The sequence below is a fragment of the Mus caroli genome, chromosome 4 (genome assembly GCF_900094665.2).
Source record: "Mus caroli chromosome 4, CAROLI_EIJ_v1.1, whole genome shotgun sequence".
NCBI classification, from domain to species: Eukaryota; Metazoa; Chordata; class Mammalia; order Rodentia; family Muridae; genus Mus; species Mus caroli.
In genome coordinates, this window is record NC_034573.1 from 52,863,335 (window position 1) to 52,878,883 (window position 15,549).

General features: G+C 36.6%; 1 protein-coding gene across 3 annotated transcripts in view; it reads right to left on the minus strand.

Moving 5' to 3' along the window:
• Nucleotides 1–1,897: 1,897 nt before the first annotated feature.
• Ptbp3 (polypyrimidine tract binding protein 3) overlaps nt 1,898–15,549 on the minus strand; it is a 76,682-nt gene continuing 63,030 nt past the window's right edge. For all 3 annotated transcript variants that reach the window (XM_021159315.2, XM_029475897.1, XM_021159312.2), the window contains 7 exons: nt 15,283–15,360; nt 12,784–12,923; nt 12,516–12,549; nt 11,685–11,777; nt 10,281–10,497; nt 7,210–7,287; nt 1,898–7,073 (listed from right to left, as the gene is read on the minus strand). In XM_021159315.2, coding sequence (XP_021014974.1) covers nt 6,941–7,073; nt 7,210–7,287; nt 10,281–10,497; nt 11,685–11,777; nt 12,516–12,549; nt 12,784–12,923; nt 15,283–15,360 — 773 coding nt within the window. In that variant the 3' untranslated portion in view covers nt 1,898–6,940. The remainder of the gene's footprint in view (nt 7,074–7,209; nt 7,288–10,280; nt 10,498–11,684; nt 11,778–12,515; nt 12,550–12,783; nt 12,924–15,282; nt 15,361–15,549) is intronic.

A 15,549-nucleotide genomic window follows, 5' to 3' on the forward strand; every position in this document is an offset into this window, starting at 1 on the left:
CTGAGTTTGAGGCCAGCCTGGTCTACAGAGTTGAATCCCAGGTCAGCCAGAGCTAGAGAAACGCTGTCCCAAACACACACACACACACACACACACACACACACACAGACTTGTGTTCTATTATTCTTTGTTCTTCAAATAACACCTGTCTGAGCAACAATCAATGCTTTCAAATGGCTTATGTCTAGAGTAGAAGTATATGATTACTACAAAATATGTACTGCCATATCACTAGTTGTATGGCAGCTTCAGCAGTATTTATTTTGGCAGAACAGCAGCTACACCATCCAGCTTTGGAACTTTAGAGGCAGAAATTCAAAGGTATGATTTAAAATCAGATGGTCTTTATGGCCACTATACTGCATTCTCCCCAAAAGCCACATGCATTCAATGTTTACTTTCCCAGCATGCAACTCAACTGTTGGCATAAGCAGTGTAAGTTGCTGAGTAATTCCTATTCCACAGTGCTGTGGGCTGAACTGTGTACCCCTCATTCCAACTCACATGTTGAAGTCTAACTCCCTACATCTCACACTGTATTTAGAGACAAGGCCTATATGTAGATAAAGCAAGGTGAGATGGTATGGTTGGGCCTAATTATGCCTGTTCTGAAACAGCATCTCTGAGTGGAACCCAAGCGATCCTCCCTCCTGTCTCTACTTCTGCAGTGCTGGGGCTACAGGCCATGTGCCACTACACCAAGCTTGCTTGCCCTGTAAGATTAGGACAAATACAAGGGAAGAGAACCACAGGGAGGCACACAAAGACCACAAGATCTACACAGCAAGACAGGTAGTATCAGAAGAAAAACTGCACATGAAGAGAAATGGTGTCAAATTCCCACTGAAGTTGAAAAACAACTTGAATTTTCAGGCAAGGAATGAACTTTTTAAAGGGCTAGGTTTGCCAAACTATATAGTCAGCTTAAATTTTTTAGCAAAATGCTCCCAGCACACTGTCGTCTTTAAAAGATACCCAGTGTCTTTTAAGTTGGGCTTGGTAAAAAAACATAAGCCCTGCCCATCCCATCCCCCTAGCACTGTGGATAGACCTTCACAATCATGCTGTTATCAGTGCTTGGGAATATAAAACCATAGCACCTACATGCAGCAGGCAGTAAAGGTAAAGAGAACTGCAATCAACTGAAAACTGAAGTATGGTCTCTTAGTTCTGTCATGTTAAAACTGGCACGGCTTTAGGTGATAACCCTATGCCCTCTGCTGTACACATTTCAGTTAATCAACTGATCTAAGTTTCATTTGGCTATAGGGTTATCTTTTTCTTCTGCCCCTTTTGACTGAAAACATTATTTAGTAACATTTAAGTGAATAATAGATCCTATGGGTAAGCTGCAGGTAATGAGCAGTGTTGTAAAATTTCCTATTGTGCTAAAAATAAATGCCCACTTTCTAGAGATTTTTGAGTAAACCAGACATGACTCTTCAGGACTCCTGAACTCCAGTGTTTGTCTGGAGTGAAGCAATGTATGGCCAGCTAGCAACTGAACTCAAAAGGACTCCAACTCACTGAAGGTCATATCCTCCATGCCTCCCTGGATACAAAGGCAGCAGGGGGAAGGGAGGGGAGGAGCCTTGGAGTACACTGATTTATATGTGCACTGGAGGATGTCTGACAAAGCAGTGTGTTTTAAAAACAGGGAAGTGCTTTTTTTCATTAAAAATGAGAATTATACCTAAAGAATAGATGACTTTGGCTTTTTTTCTTTAAATCCCCGGCATTTAAAGTTGTTAAAGTATCTACTATCCGATGTGACAACTTGAGATTGATAGCCATGGGGAAAACAAAACAAAACAACAACAACAAAAAAAATGACATCATTGGGATTACAGGTAAGACAAAAGGGAACCCAAAGTACAGACAAGAACACAGAAAAACCTTAAGAGAGTACAGATGCCATGACATTTATTAAAAGGCATGCTACAATGCTATATGTGTTAGGAAAAGAGGCTGAGATTCCAAGGAACAGTTATCAAATATACAAACCTAAGGGAAGTGGCATCAATATTGTAGTGTACAGAAGCTTGAAGTAACCATGCACTACACAGTTAGAAAATACGGTTTTTAATATTTTCTCCTCTTTGCATTTATAACATAATTCACTTAGACAATCACAGAATCCTTTTCTTCCAATACCACAAACTGTATTACAAATGAAATCTGGTACTGCTGCTTATCAAAATATACAAGACAATCGCTGTTTTATATAAAACCACTTTATATGTTAACTTGTTCCCGAAAACCTTTTTTTTTTTCTTTTTGGCCTGGTTTAAAAAATGTTGTTACAAATATTTACAGCATTTTCTTCTGTTAGATGAACATCCTTACAAACAGAAAAGGGAATTTTATGAACAGACCATGTAAAACATTAGACAATGTGTGAGGTGTCTAGCTGTGCTATTCCTTCCTCAAATACAGTTCTGAAAACAACCGTCCATCCTTCTGTCTCGCTCTGTTCATGGCCAACTCCCATTTTCTCTAAGTAGTCTATTCACCAATAGGAAAGGAAAAGTCAAGGCCGCTCTGCATGGGATCTTTTAGGAAAGAGCTCAGGGAAAATGCTTCACCTTTGAGTTAAAACCAGAACAAGCAGTCTTTGGTCAGAGCAATGAGGTGAAACTTCAGTGTAAAACTTGGTGTGGTCAGCAATCTTGGTGATTAGGACTTCCTGGATATGGGATGTGTTTTTAAAGATCTGGGTAACAACGAGTGGCAAGGAAAAAAAAACAAATAACAAAAGACAACCAAGAAACAAAAAAGACTAGAGGATGATAGTCTTAAAGACACCAAACCAAAACCAAACCCAAAAACCTTCTACCTAAAATACCTGTTCTTACAAAGGACATACCAACAAACCTCTGCTGGCAGTGTGAAGTGAAATTTGCTATGAGCAGCTTTCAGTTATGACTGCTATCAACACCAAGGCCCCTGACGAGCTGCGAAAGCTATGGTGACTACCATAAAGACTGAGAGCAGTTCTGCTCTTCAACTGGTACAATGAATGCTCTTTGCATTATGTGCTGAAGGCATAAGTGTAACTGACTTTTTACTCAGTCGTAACTATTCACTTGTATGACCAGTTTGTGGGACAATAGTCTCTTAATCTATATAGTAGATATTTCCTGAAAACCAAAATACCAGTGCTACCTTAGTCTCAAATAGGAAAAGGTCAATTAAGACTACTGAAGAAGGCACATAAACTTTGGTCCTGTTTTGTATTTCTCCCTTTAAGCTCCCACCCCAAATTAAGATTTCTGTAATTTTCTATTTCTAAAACAATTCACAAGTACCTGTTAGGATTTGCTCTGAAAAAAGGACTGCAAACAGTCTTATATCTAACACAATCCTTAAGGAGACAGCTGAGTTACACTGCAAAGTTATGTACAATCTAAACTGTTTTAGCACAATAGTGAGTATTTTAAGTCTGGCAGTTTTATTCGCATTGACAATAGATCAAGACAAAGGAAAGGCTGAGAAAAATGCTCCAATCATAGTCATGCTTTTTGGTTCTAAAAATAGCAGTACACACTGGGTTTTCTAAGAGAGAAGCTTGGAGTTTACAAGTAGATTCACTGAGGCACAAAAGATCATTATGGGACTAGATGAGGAACTGCACGATAATATACTCAAGTAAATGCTCTGCTTGATGACATGAGGACTTTAAAGTCGATAGGAGATGAACTGGGGAAAGGGAAGGACACAGGGTCTTACGTAATAGCAAGACTAGCATGGAGCATGGTCTGCAGTCCAGGCTGGGTTTTAAAGTCACAACCATCAGTTTCCTCCTTCAATTGCAGCTGTGTGCTTCTATGCCTGGATCATAAGGGCTAATTCCAAAACCACAACAGGACCCTTAATCACCACAGTAGGAAAAGACAAAGAAGGAATTAAAAAGACAGCAACCATGACTCTAAAACATTCAGTGCAAACACTGCTACAAAGAGCTGCTTGTAGTATTTAGTCCCAAAGATCCCATAACATTCTATGGGGATACCAGGTAATCCTGAAATTCTAACAAATTGTCAATTAAGAGAATGCATGATTTGTATATTCTCATCTGTCACAAAACACATCTAAATCCCAAAGTAAAACATCTTGATATATAACTCTATTATTAAATGTGTACTGCTATTTTCTAAGTCCTGAATATATATGCTTTGTAAAAGTCAGGATACCTTGAAAAGTGAAAAATAAAGTAGATTAACTCAGCAAGGCATCAACAGCACAAATTAACCACTGCTTAAAAGATACTGAATACTGCATGCCAAAATAAAAATACACAGATCCAACTCTCCCACCACCCTGATATTGAAAACTATGCCAACACAAATATTGTAGACCTCTATAATAAACAGTAAAGAGCTCAAATATGGACAGCATCCATATGCTACAGCTAATTTTAGACACAATCTGATGGCTTCAAACATGCTCTTTTAAAACAAGCATATCTTAGTTCCCAAATCACTGTTAATTTTGTCAATAAATTAAAATGTACGTAATGTGCACATGTATATATAACATTAAAAGAGTATATGTATGTATATACACTTATTTATACACACACATACACACGCACACATATCTACACAAATCCCTGAAAAGGATTTCAATGTTCCCTCTCATATTTAATTAAAGGCCATCCCTACTTCAGAATTACATTCAACACCAGTATGATTTCCCTTCTATTCTCAAAAACCTTTGCTACACTTATGCTGGATGATATGAATGCCATGAATTAATATATTACATAGTAGTTCCCAACTCAAAATAAAGGAAGCAATCCAATTTAAAATGCCACTGAAAATTAATATAATGTCCGTGTGGGGGGGGGGGGGAAGCAAGTTTGGGGAGACAGTCCTAATTTTTTCCCTCCCTTATTCAGTATTCAGGTGAAAATACACCTCAGATGTAAGTGGGAAAACACCCACTGGAAAATCATCATACCTAACTATTCAACCAACATGAAGGTAACCCATCTGAAATGTCCCAATCTAGCATTTCCCTGCCTAGCCTACCAATAGTTGCTTTGTATTGAGGGAATTCTGATTTGACTTCAACCAACCTATAATATCTCTTTCAACTTATAAAAATTTTTTCTTTCTTTCTTTTTTTTTTTTTTTAAAAAAAAGAATGTTCAAATTAATGGCTGAAAGTAAAGACTGAGATATTTTAAAAAGATGAGATGATCCACTCAGATTATTAAAAGTGAGAAGGGGTGGACAAAATTGATCCCTCTGACAAATTCTGTATTTTAAAAACCAATCAAGCATTGAAGAAATAATTAACAAAAGCAGTTTCATATTAAAAAGAAGTAATTTTACATGACACAATCATTGAAGCACATTAATATGTACTTTTTACATTCAACCAAAAAAGTAAGAGGGTCAGAATATAAAAAAATAACCCACTTTCTCATACTCCAAATATGTGGGCTATCTGTAATGAAGTCGCATTAACAAAGAAAATCAAGTTCTCATTTGAGTGCTGAGAAAGAATCAAGTAATCCTGAGACAAATTCTAACGGGCAGTAAAGGCAGACAGACACAGATCCGAGCCTGCAGTTCTACAGCTCAGACTTCACTGACGGCTGACGGTAGCCAATCTAGAGAGGTCTACAGGTGCACACTGAGTTATTTATTCCCAAACCACTCACCCTTCTCTATCCCACCACTATCCCAAAGCACCAAAATTCTGAGTAGAAACTATTACTTATTGAAAACCACTTAAAATTGCAACGAGAAAAAAAGAAAAACAAAACAAAAATAACCAAAACCCTTAAAATCCAAGACGGGAAAAAATAACAGAATGCTCACCAAGCCCACAATTTATCTTTCTAGATATTTAGATAAAATTCTAATCTATTGTATCTTAAGCACATAATAAGGCACATAATAAGAAATTAAGTAAATACACAGTAATTCTGAGTATTAGAGATTATAGTGGTACAAAAAACCCTTGAGATTTTTTTTTTCTAAAAGAAGACCTTACCAAAAATAACTTTTAAAAAATCTGTCAAACCATATGATAGACCTGAATATTTTTCCTTAAGACTGTAAACTTTTTTTCTGAAAACAATTATAAAAAAGTAGGATTATTTTTCTTTTAAAATTTTCCAAGATCACATTACATTACTAGATAGTGTCATGTTGAAATTTAAAACAAGATTTTTTTTCTAAAATGACTAATTATGCTGATATTGTAATAAATCCAGGCTGAATTTCACTTCTGTTTCCCTGGGGACAACTGCAACACTTTACTTTTCCAAATGGTCTTAAAAAGAGAAGATAGACATTATTCAAAGGAGTGTACTACAGTGAGGGAAAAAGAAATCTGAAAGAAAGCATGCACGTTTATAAACCTGGTTCCAATATATCTCCATGTAGTTATGTATAATAACTATCAATAGATGCAAATAATCTGGTATAATTTTTATAAGTGAATGAATGTCATTTTCTACAGGGAAACTTCTGAATCAAAAAGTTAAAAAAAACTTGGTTGTAGGTGATTTAAATTACATCAAGAAATTGTAAAAGTCTGTATGTTTAAATTTCTCAAAGTACAAAGGAGTTTAGAAATGTCATGTAAGGCTGATCTGGACCCAAACAGAAAGAAACTCTGTCCTTTTAAAATCTAATTCAGGGAATTAAATTATTTAAAAAATATTTTCCTGATTTTTTTTTCCTGAAAGTTATTTTCATAGAAACCACAATACAAAGGCAAAGCAAACATTTGATCATATACTGTTGGGGAAAATGAGAGGAAGAAAAGGACTATCTCTTGTTTTGAATGTTCTTGAATATCAGTCAAATTCCCAAAGAGTTATTTTGTGAAGAGGCAGAATTGGTCTTGAGCTGCTTCAGTCTGTGCCTGAAGATTTTACAGAGATTATGGTCCAGTATAAGGAGACAATTTCACAGAGAGCTCAGATGGTGGATTTTGAGAAGGAAACTCTGAGGTGGTGATTTTCTCCAAGATCATGATTGTGAAGCTCAATAAGAGCCTGGATTGCTTCTTCCACAGAGCCCAACTGAATGAGAGCCATCTTACGGTCTTTCCTAAAATGACAAAATACACAAATACTTAGAATTAATGTTGCTTTTAAATCTTCCCTTCCTTTGGACTTTGCTAAACTACTTTTTAAAAAAAAGTAGCAATCCATGTTAAATGTTACTTTTGAAATCAAGGACTTACTGGAAGAACTTAAAAGCCTTCACTGAGCATCCAGCTTCTGTGAACAGGTTCTTCAGGTCATCCGTTGTGACAGAAGGACTGTGAAAATATCAGAGTGTCAACTATATTAGCCCCACTTGCAAACAAATCAAGGATGAACTTAGACTGTCATCAAATCTCTAGCATACTTACATCCCCAACAATGTATTCTGAATCTCAGAACAGTCAAGACTGATATATACACATCTGGAGATGGTGAAAAGTATATAAAGGAAAAACTAAAAATAACAGCCATAGGTATTTTTTCAAAATGATTATTATTCTCACACTACTGGCATTAGTAATTAGCACAAGTAATAACAAAGCTACATACCCAGCTCTGGCTTACCTGCTATAGCCTAGAATTATACACTTTCTATAGTTCTCAAGGTTTCAGAATGTGTATGGGATAGCCAATCTCTGAGATGGTCTCTAATTACTTTTACTTCCAAATATTTACATCCTGGCTATCCTCTCATACTGTAACAACAAGTCCCCTGTAGCCCTTAGGATATCAGAGACAGCAGTATGTGTCAAGAACTGAAACCAGAGTTTACTACATGCTAAGTACAAGCTCTACCACTGAGCTATATCCTCTGGTACTCCTTTGCCTTGCATTCTGACCACAGCCTTATGAAACATACTCAGAGATCACCAGTTGAGCCACCTCTACATTCCTGATTAAAAGTATGAGATAATAAATATTTACTACTATGCTGTGTTTGGGAGTAGTGTTATATAGTGTTATAATAACTAACATGACATGATCTATTACAGAGTCACATGATGAAAAATAATCAGTGATTCTTCAAGGAAACAGCTGTGCTTACACTGTATTCCCTTCTCATTTATAGATCCTTTTTGTTTTGTTTTTTGGTTTTTCAAGACAGGGTTTCTCTGTGTAGCCCTGGCTGTCCTGGAACTCACTCTGTAGACCAGGCTGGCCTCGAACTCAGAAATCCGCCTGCCTCTGCCTCCCAAGTGCTGGGATTAAAGGCGTGCGCCACCACGCCTGGCTGTATATTCTTTTGAATGAACTGTCCTCCTGAGTGTGGGTACCATCAATAAACTGAACCTAATGACTGCTTTAAAGGCTATTATAGATAAACTAGTAAGTCAAGGTAGAATAGTTAGTTACCAGACTAGAGCTCACAGAAATATGGAGTGTGATTGTTTAATGGGACCCTTTCATCTTGGATTATGGAATGGTGATGCAGATAGGAGTGGATAGTTACAAAAACTATGAATGTACTTAATGAGAATGTGTACTGCACCATATACTTATAATAGTCAAAATGTATGTATTTGTTATATGGAGTTTAGATTTAAAAAAGCAAAAATAAAAAGGTTGTTATAGGGACTGGGGAGATAGCTCAGAGGCAAACTAGCTGCTCTTCCATAGGACCCAGGTTCAATTTCCGGCACCCACATGGAGGCTCATAACTGTCTGTAACTCAAACTTCAAGAGACCAACACTCCCTCACAGACAAGCATTCAAACAAAACACCAATGCACATGAAATAAAAATAAACAAACCACTTTAAAAAAGGGTTGCTGTAGAGATAAAATGAGGTGACATGTGTAAAACACTGGCACAGAGCCTACAACTTGGGAATAGTTGAGAAATACCAGTATTTCTTTCTTCATCTCTAATGTCCTATGTAACTATAATGGTGACCAGCTCTTCCATAATGTGCTACACTCAAGAAACAAACAAACTGGGCATAATGGTAAAAGTCAACAATTCTAGCTGCTCAAGAAGAAGATGAGATAGGAAGGTCTCAAGTTTCAGAAGCATCAACATAAAAAGAAGGCTGGGTGTCTAGCTCAACGGTAGAAAACTTGCTGGCCATACATGAGGACCAGGTGTAGACACTGAAAATAAAACAAGACCAAAAAACCCAAAAACAAACAAACAAACAAACAAACACACCAACTAGCCGAACACATACTTACAACAACATACAAACATACACTTAAAAATATCAGGTCCATTTAGAGGGTCCACAGCAATGAGCTTATACTTTTTGGGTTTCAAGATAGGTTTTCTCAGTGTAGCCCTGACTGTCCTGGAACTACTCTGTAGACCAGGCTGGCCTTGAACTCAGGGATCTGCCTGCCTCTGTCTCGAGTGCTGGAATTAAATGTGTGAATACCACCGCTCAGAGAGCTGATATATCTTTAAATCCATGTATATTAAGAATGTTTCTTAAAGTGACTCCTTTAAGAATTTCTTAAAATGACTCCTCCATTTGTATAACTGGTATGAAGTTTGATTTTACTGCCTGATTTAGATGGAAGATTTCCGTCAAGCCAGCAGGAAAACTAAAGCAGTCAATACTATCTGAAGTAATTATTTTTCTTTTACTTGTTAGTTCATGTTCTTACAATTATATTCCAAACTTTAGCCATCCATCGCCTTAGTTTTTAAACTGTACACACATAAATACACAAATACACTCCTACAACTTTAAGCACTATGCCAAGGCTGCCCCTTTCATGAGTAAGTTTAAAATAGACAAAAATTTAAGGAATTACAATAAACATTTCCTTTGAAGGGTCTGAGACTAAATATCTCATGCCATTGGACTATACAATCTCTGCTGTAAGCACTCAGTTTTCTATGTATTTTCAAAGCAGCAAAGGTATTGTGTGAATTTACATGACATTTATACCTTCTGTTATGTACTCTTACCACAGAATTCTTCAGTCAAATGTTTAGACAAGCTGATGTTGCTATATTGTCTGAGAGCTGTACTTCTTCTATAAAGCACTGAACAAATGGCTAGCAAAACAATGCCTGCATATTCTTATTTTTATGCCCTCTTTAAACACAGAAGCAACTAATTAAACTACTTATTTGAAAATCCTCAAATGTTGATAATTCCACTTTTAAGGGTATGATTAGTAACACAGAATCCTTGCAACATAATGGTACATAAAAGAAGTTATCAACCAAGATAACTATTATGTTTAGAAAAGTTTTATGGCTTTTGCTTCTCCTAAACCACATATCATAGATTAATCACCTAAATAACTTATTAGATACATACGGAATGTTGGAAAGATGAAGTGTGGCTGATGGAGGGAAGATATTTTGGAAATTCTTTGAGCCAGGCTTTTTAAAGCGATGCAGGGGACTATTGCTGAAGTCCTTGGTCAGACCTTGGTCTTCCTGTCCCTCTCTAGGGAGCTGGACAGCTTGATGTTTGGACAGTGTAGCCCGAAGTACTTTTCCATAGAGCCTCTGACCACTTAGGTGGTTCATTGCTGATGGATAGGAAGGAAAATAGGAAAACTTTTGAGTATTAAGATTAACATTCTCAAAAAATATGTGACCATTGAAAATTTTTTAGTCATTTAAAGTTGTAATCAGTTTGAAGATTTAAAGTGTAAGAGCTCAGGGCTGGAGAGATGGCTCACAGGCTCAGAGCACTTGCTGCTTTCCCAGAGAGCCCGTGTTCAAGGCTCAGCTCATACATGGCAACTTCTAATTGTCTTTAACTCCAGTTCCAGGTATCCAATTGCTTCTCTGGCTTCTGCGAGCACTGGGCACACATGTGGTACACAGACAAATATGCAGACAAAATACCCATACACATAAAACTTTATGAACCAAAAGCATTTCAAGAGCTGACAGGAAAAATAAATAAATTTCATTTTATAATAAAAGCAATTAAAAATTAACCTAACCAAACAAAGTAACTTCTGAACAGAGTACCAGAAAGCTACAGGCATGGAACATAACAAACCCTCAACGAATGGTTATATGACTATAGCGTTTGTCCTAATTAAAACATTTTTGTAAGACATCTGAGTAGCTATACTTTAATGCCTGAGAAGAACTCCTTCTTGTACCATTATTAGGAAATTTGCCAAAACTTTTAAATTATTCAACGGTTCTAGAAAATCCAACTTAGAAGAAAAATACTTGTTTCTTCTCATACATAATTTTTCAGCTTTTTTTTTTTTTTTTTTTTTTTTTTTTTTTTTTTTGGTTTTTCGAGACAGGGTTTCTCTGTATAGCTCTGGCTGTCCTGGAGCTCACTTTGTAGACCAGGCTGGCCTCGAACTCAGAAATCCGCCTGCCTCTGCCTCCCGAGTGCTGGGATTAAAGGCGTGCGCCACCACGCCCGGCTTTGCGCCACCACGCCCGGCTTAATTTTTCAGCTTTTAAAAGAAAAATGAAAACCCATACAAACAAGTGAAAAAAAAAAAAAAACCTGTTATAAGTTATAAGTTTAAATTAAATGGGAGAAAGCCCTGAGTTCAAGCTGTCAGCACTGACAATGTGTTATGTGTTTTACATAATGAACTTCAGAGCCTCAAAAAAAGCAGGTACAAATGATAATGAAAACACTACCATAAGGAAGTGCTGCTGCAAAATTACATCCGTACCAGTTCTACAACACTCATTTGGAAGGAATATGCAAAGTGGGCATCACCACTGTCAGTACCTAGCTGGGCTTGACTTGCATCCGCCATCTGCACCAAGGCGTTTTCTTTCTTGTTAAACATAATCTTCACTCGATGTACATCGCCATACACTCCTAATTAAAGCAAAACACAAAGTACTGAATCTAAATGCCTAGCTGTAATTTTTTCTCTGTATCTACAGGTTTCTTTTTCTTGCTACATACCATACAATTTTATACATACTGTCTTAATAAGTTTCACAGCTTTTATCTCTCAATCTGCCCCAGATATTCATAAACACATTGAATTCAGTATATGCCCCAATGGATTCAATCCCTGTCACATCTTTCTATTTCTGGTGTTGGGTAACCCTGGCTAAAGATAAATGCATACTATGCACACAATTGCTCCTGTCAGACATCAACTTTCGACACCTTTCTTAAAATCTTTCAGCCAATCCCCAGCACCTTTGGAATTTCTGGCCTTCTAAGCTCTCACAAATGTCCACTTCTAAACTCATACCCGTCACAGCTATCCTATGGACTCAAGAGCTACCCTAACACCTTCCACATCTCACCACACCAATTTATTCACATTGGTTTGTTTGTTTGTTTATTCTTAGTGGTTACCACAGTCAGTCATCTATCACAAAAGGGGAAATAATCTTTGCTCTAGCTCCAGTGTCAAACATAAGATAAAACATATAAAGCAATGAACAAGTATTTATTGTTTCCTATCAATTGGTTATATTATTTATTTACATTTCGAATATTGTCCCCCTTCTCAGTCTCTACTCTGCAAACAAGTATTTCTAAATGAATAAAATATGCTCATTTCACAGATAATATTAAAAACAATTTAAAAAAACTTACCAAATAGGATAAAAAGCCCATGTGGTGTGATAAACTGAAAAGGATAACACAAAAATATAACTAAATATAGCACAACTTAAAAACAACTATTTATAATATAATAAAGACAGTTTATCCTATTACAGCACTATTTATGCTTCTACTCATCCTATTGATAATTTTTATTTAAATTCCTTAAACAAACTTAAGCATTATAACACAAAACTAGACTATATGTAAGAATCCACCATACCCCTTCCTGAAAGATTTAGACCATTTTTCCACTCACGTCAGGATTGAGGTTGGTGACCAGCAGAACAGAATTCCCTGGCATACCACTCGCCCCAGGAATGGCCATCCTTCCACTGACAGCAGAGGAGGTAAGTGTGAGAGGACCAAGGGCTCCAGGAACAGCTGGGACAGACAGACCTTTTAAAAACACCAACAGTATTTCTTATATTCTAATCATCTAAAGGATAAAATTTGATAGGATAAAACTTAAGCCAAGAAAGTAAACATATTTGTTGACATTATCCATAATTAATACCATTCATACTGTGCTCCACAGAGTAACTGGACTCACTGGTCTTAACTAGTAAGGAAGCTGGGTGGTGATGGATCTCTGTCTACAGAGTGAGGACCAGGACAGCCGAGGCTATACAGTGAAATCTTGTCTCAACCTTCCACCCTCTGCTTCCCACCACAAAAACTCAGGCTTCTCAGAGGACCTTTGACCTACAACCACTTTTCTATCCAGCACCTTTATGCCAAGTGAATGTAATTTTCATATTCAAATATATCAAGGTGGTATACACATGCATAGCCCTTCAATAGAAGTATCAAAGATGTATACTGGGTAGTATTACATAATAGCTTACATGGGAAAAATATTTTTTAACCTTATATAGTAATAATTTTATTATATTTTGTAACAAAAATTCAGACTTTTAATGCCCTAGGCATTCTTGAACTACTGAGAAGGCTGATATACTGACACTGTACTTAAAACAACATTGTCTCATTAGTCCCACCATGTATACCTTTGCTTTAAAAGGAATTAAGGGTATAGAAGCCTCTGATTCTATAAAAGGAGCCAATTCTTTACTTATCTTACAATACTGGGAATGAAACCAGGCCCTTGAGTACTAGGCAAACACTATCACTATGCTATATCCCCAGCTTCAATTTGTTATTTCAGTTTAACATTCTTTTTCATACTCCTTGACTACTTTATACCATGTAATTAACTTGCAGTAGAATTGAAATGTATCCTGTTTTGCTTGGCAATCTCAGAGGTTTAAGACTGTGCAGATAGCATTCTCCAAATGAATGCCTTTTGGTGGAAATCAATTTTCTATCTCTGGCTGGCCTAGAACTCAGAGATCCTGCTGTCTCAGCCTCCTGAGTGCTTTAAAGGAAGGTGTGCACCACCACAACTAGCTTAATTCTTTTCTCCTTCATATGATCTTCTTCTCATGTCCTTCTACTCCAAACTCGCAATTTTGCTAATGCCTACAGTGGGTTATCATAATGCCTACGGTAGCTAAAAGTAGAGCTATAGTGTGTGCTCTACTTAGCCTTGCAAGTCTTACCAAATTAAATATTCGTTGCTTTTTCTCATCCCCTTAATGTCTATTTTTGTGTTTTAAAACTACAGTGTGTCTAAACATAATATCTGAAACAAAGGAAAACAAATCCTTCACTTCTAGATGCACAGAAATTAAAGAAATTCAAAAAGCAAATGCTATGGGATTTTATGTTTTGTTTTGCTTTTTTTAAATAACCAGAACAGTCACATAAAGATGTGTTACAATATATTAAACTACCCAACAACTTACTAGGACTTAACTTTATTTTCAAAAATCAGTCTTCTTTTTAGTTAATTCTATTTTGCCCAACAGAGAGAGACAGTCACTATAATTTCCAGAATTAAAACTTTTAAGTATAATAATAACTTCTGGAAAGAAGCTACTCTGAAATTTAAAATACAGCTATTATGTTCACAAATAGTTGAAAATCAGAAATGTTAATATATAAGATCAGATTCATACCACTTCTTAATTATAAACCTGTTTTCTTCACAGAGATAAAACCATAAAGTACATGATAAAAAAATCATAAAGTTGGGTGGTGGTAACATCCCAGCACTCGGGGAGGCAGAAGTAGAGAGATCTCTGTGAGGGTATGGCCAGCCAGCTCTACGCAAGGATTTCCAGGACAGCCAGGGCTAGTTCCTATTTCTTAATTATTCCAGGAATAATAATTATTATGCCATAAATATTCTCAGGAAAAAAATTGCACCCCCTGAAATAAATGACACACATACCCTTCACGGGTACTACTGAGAACTCAGAGATGCTAAAACATTCCCCAAAGATGCTCAAATTGATGTGTTTACTGGCTATGTTCCTTCCAAATGAGTTGAAGTCACAAAGATAAGTAAAACTCGAGTTTGTTCAACACATAATAAGCTTATCAACAAGAAAGAAGCTAGAAGATCATACACCTTATCTAACAACCTGACACAGGTTTAATAGTTTCCTAGTTTAATGTAGTTAACCTACAGTTAACTAAGTGATTCAAACACACAGTAGAATTACTGGTGTACCCAGTGGAACAAGAGAGAACTATTTGTAAATATAAAGATGGTGTGCAAACAAGTCACTCCATGGTTGTTAGACCTAATGCCTTTATTTTTAATTGCCCAAATTCGGTGAGCTCCTAGGGAAAAAAAAAAAAAAGAAGCTCATTTAAAGGTTCATTTCAAACTCAACCTGAAAATACTCACCTGCTGCTTGAGGAAATGCAATGGCTGGGGCAAAGCCAGCAGCCCCTGCATATGGAGAGGACATTATACCCGGTGCACCTGTCAAGAAAAAGCTACAATAAATATATTGCCTGCTATATATATGTTATCAACACACTATGAAATGCCTATGTGAGAATATATTATAAGTGGAACTGAAGATGGAATCATAGAGTTGTTCAGTCAGTGATCCCCAAAGTATAGAAAGCTCCTGCTACCTCCAGGGGCTGATAGCTGATGGGTTCCTGG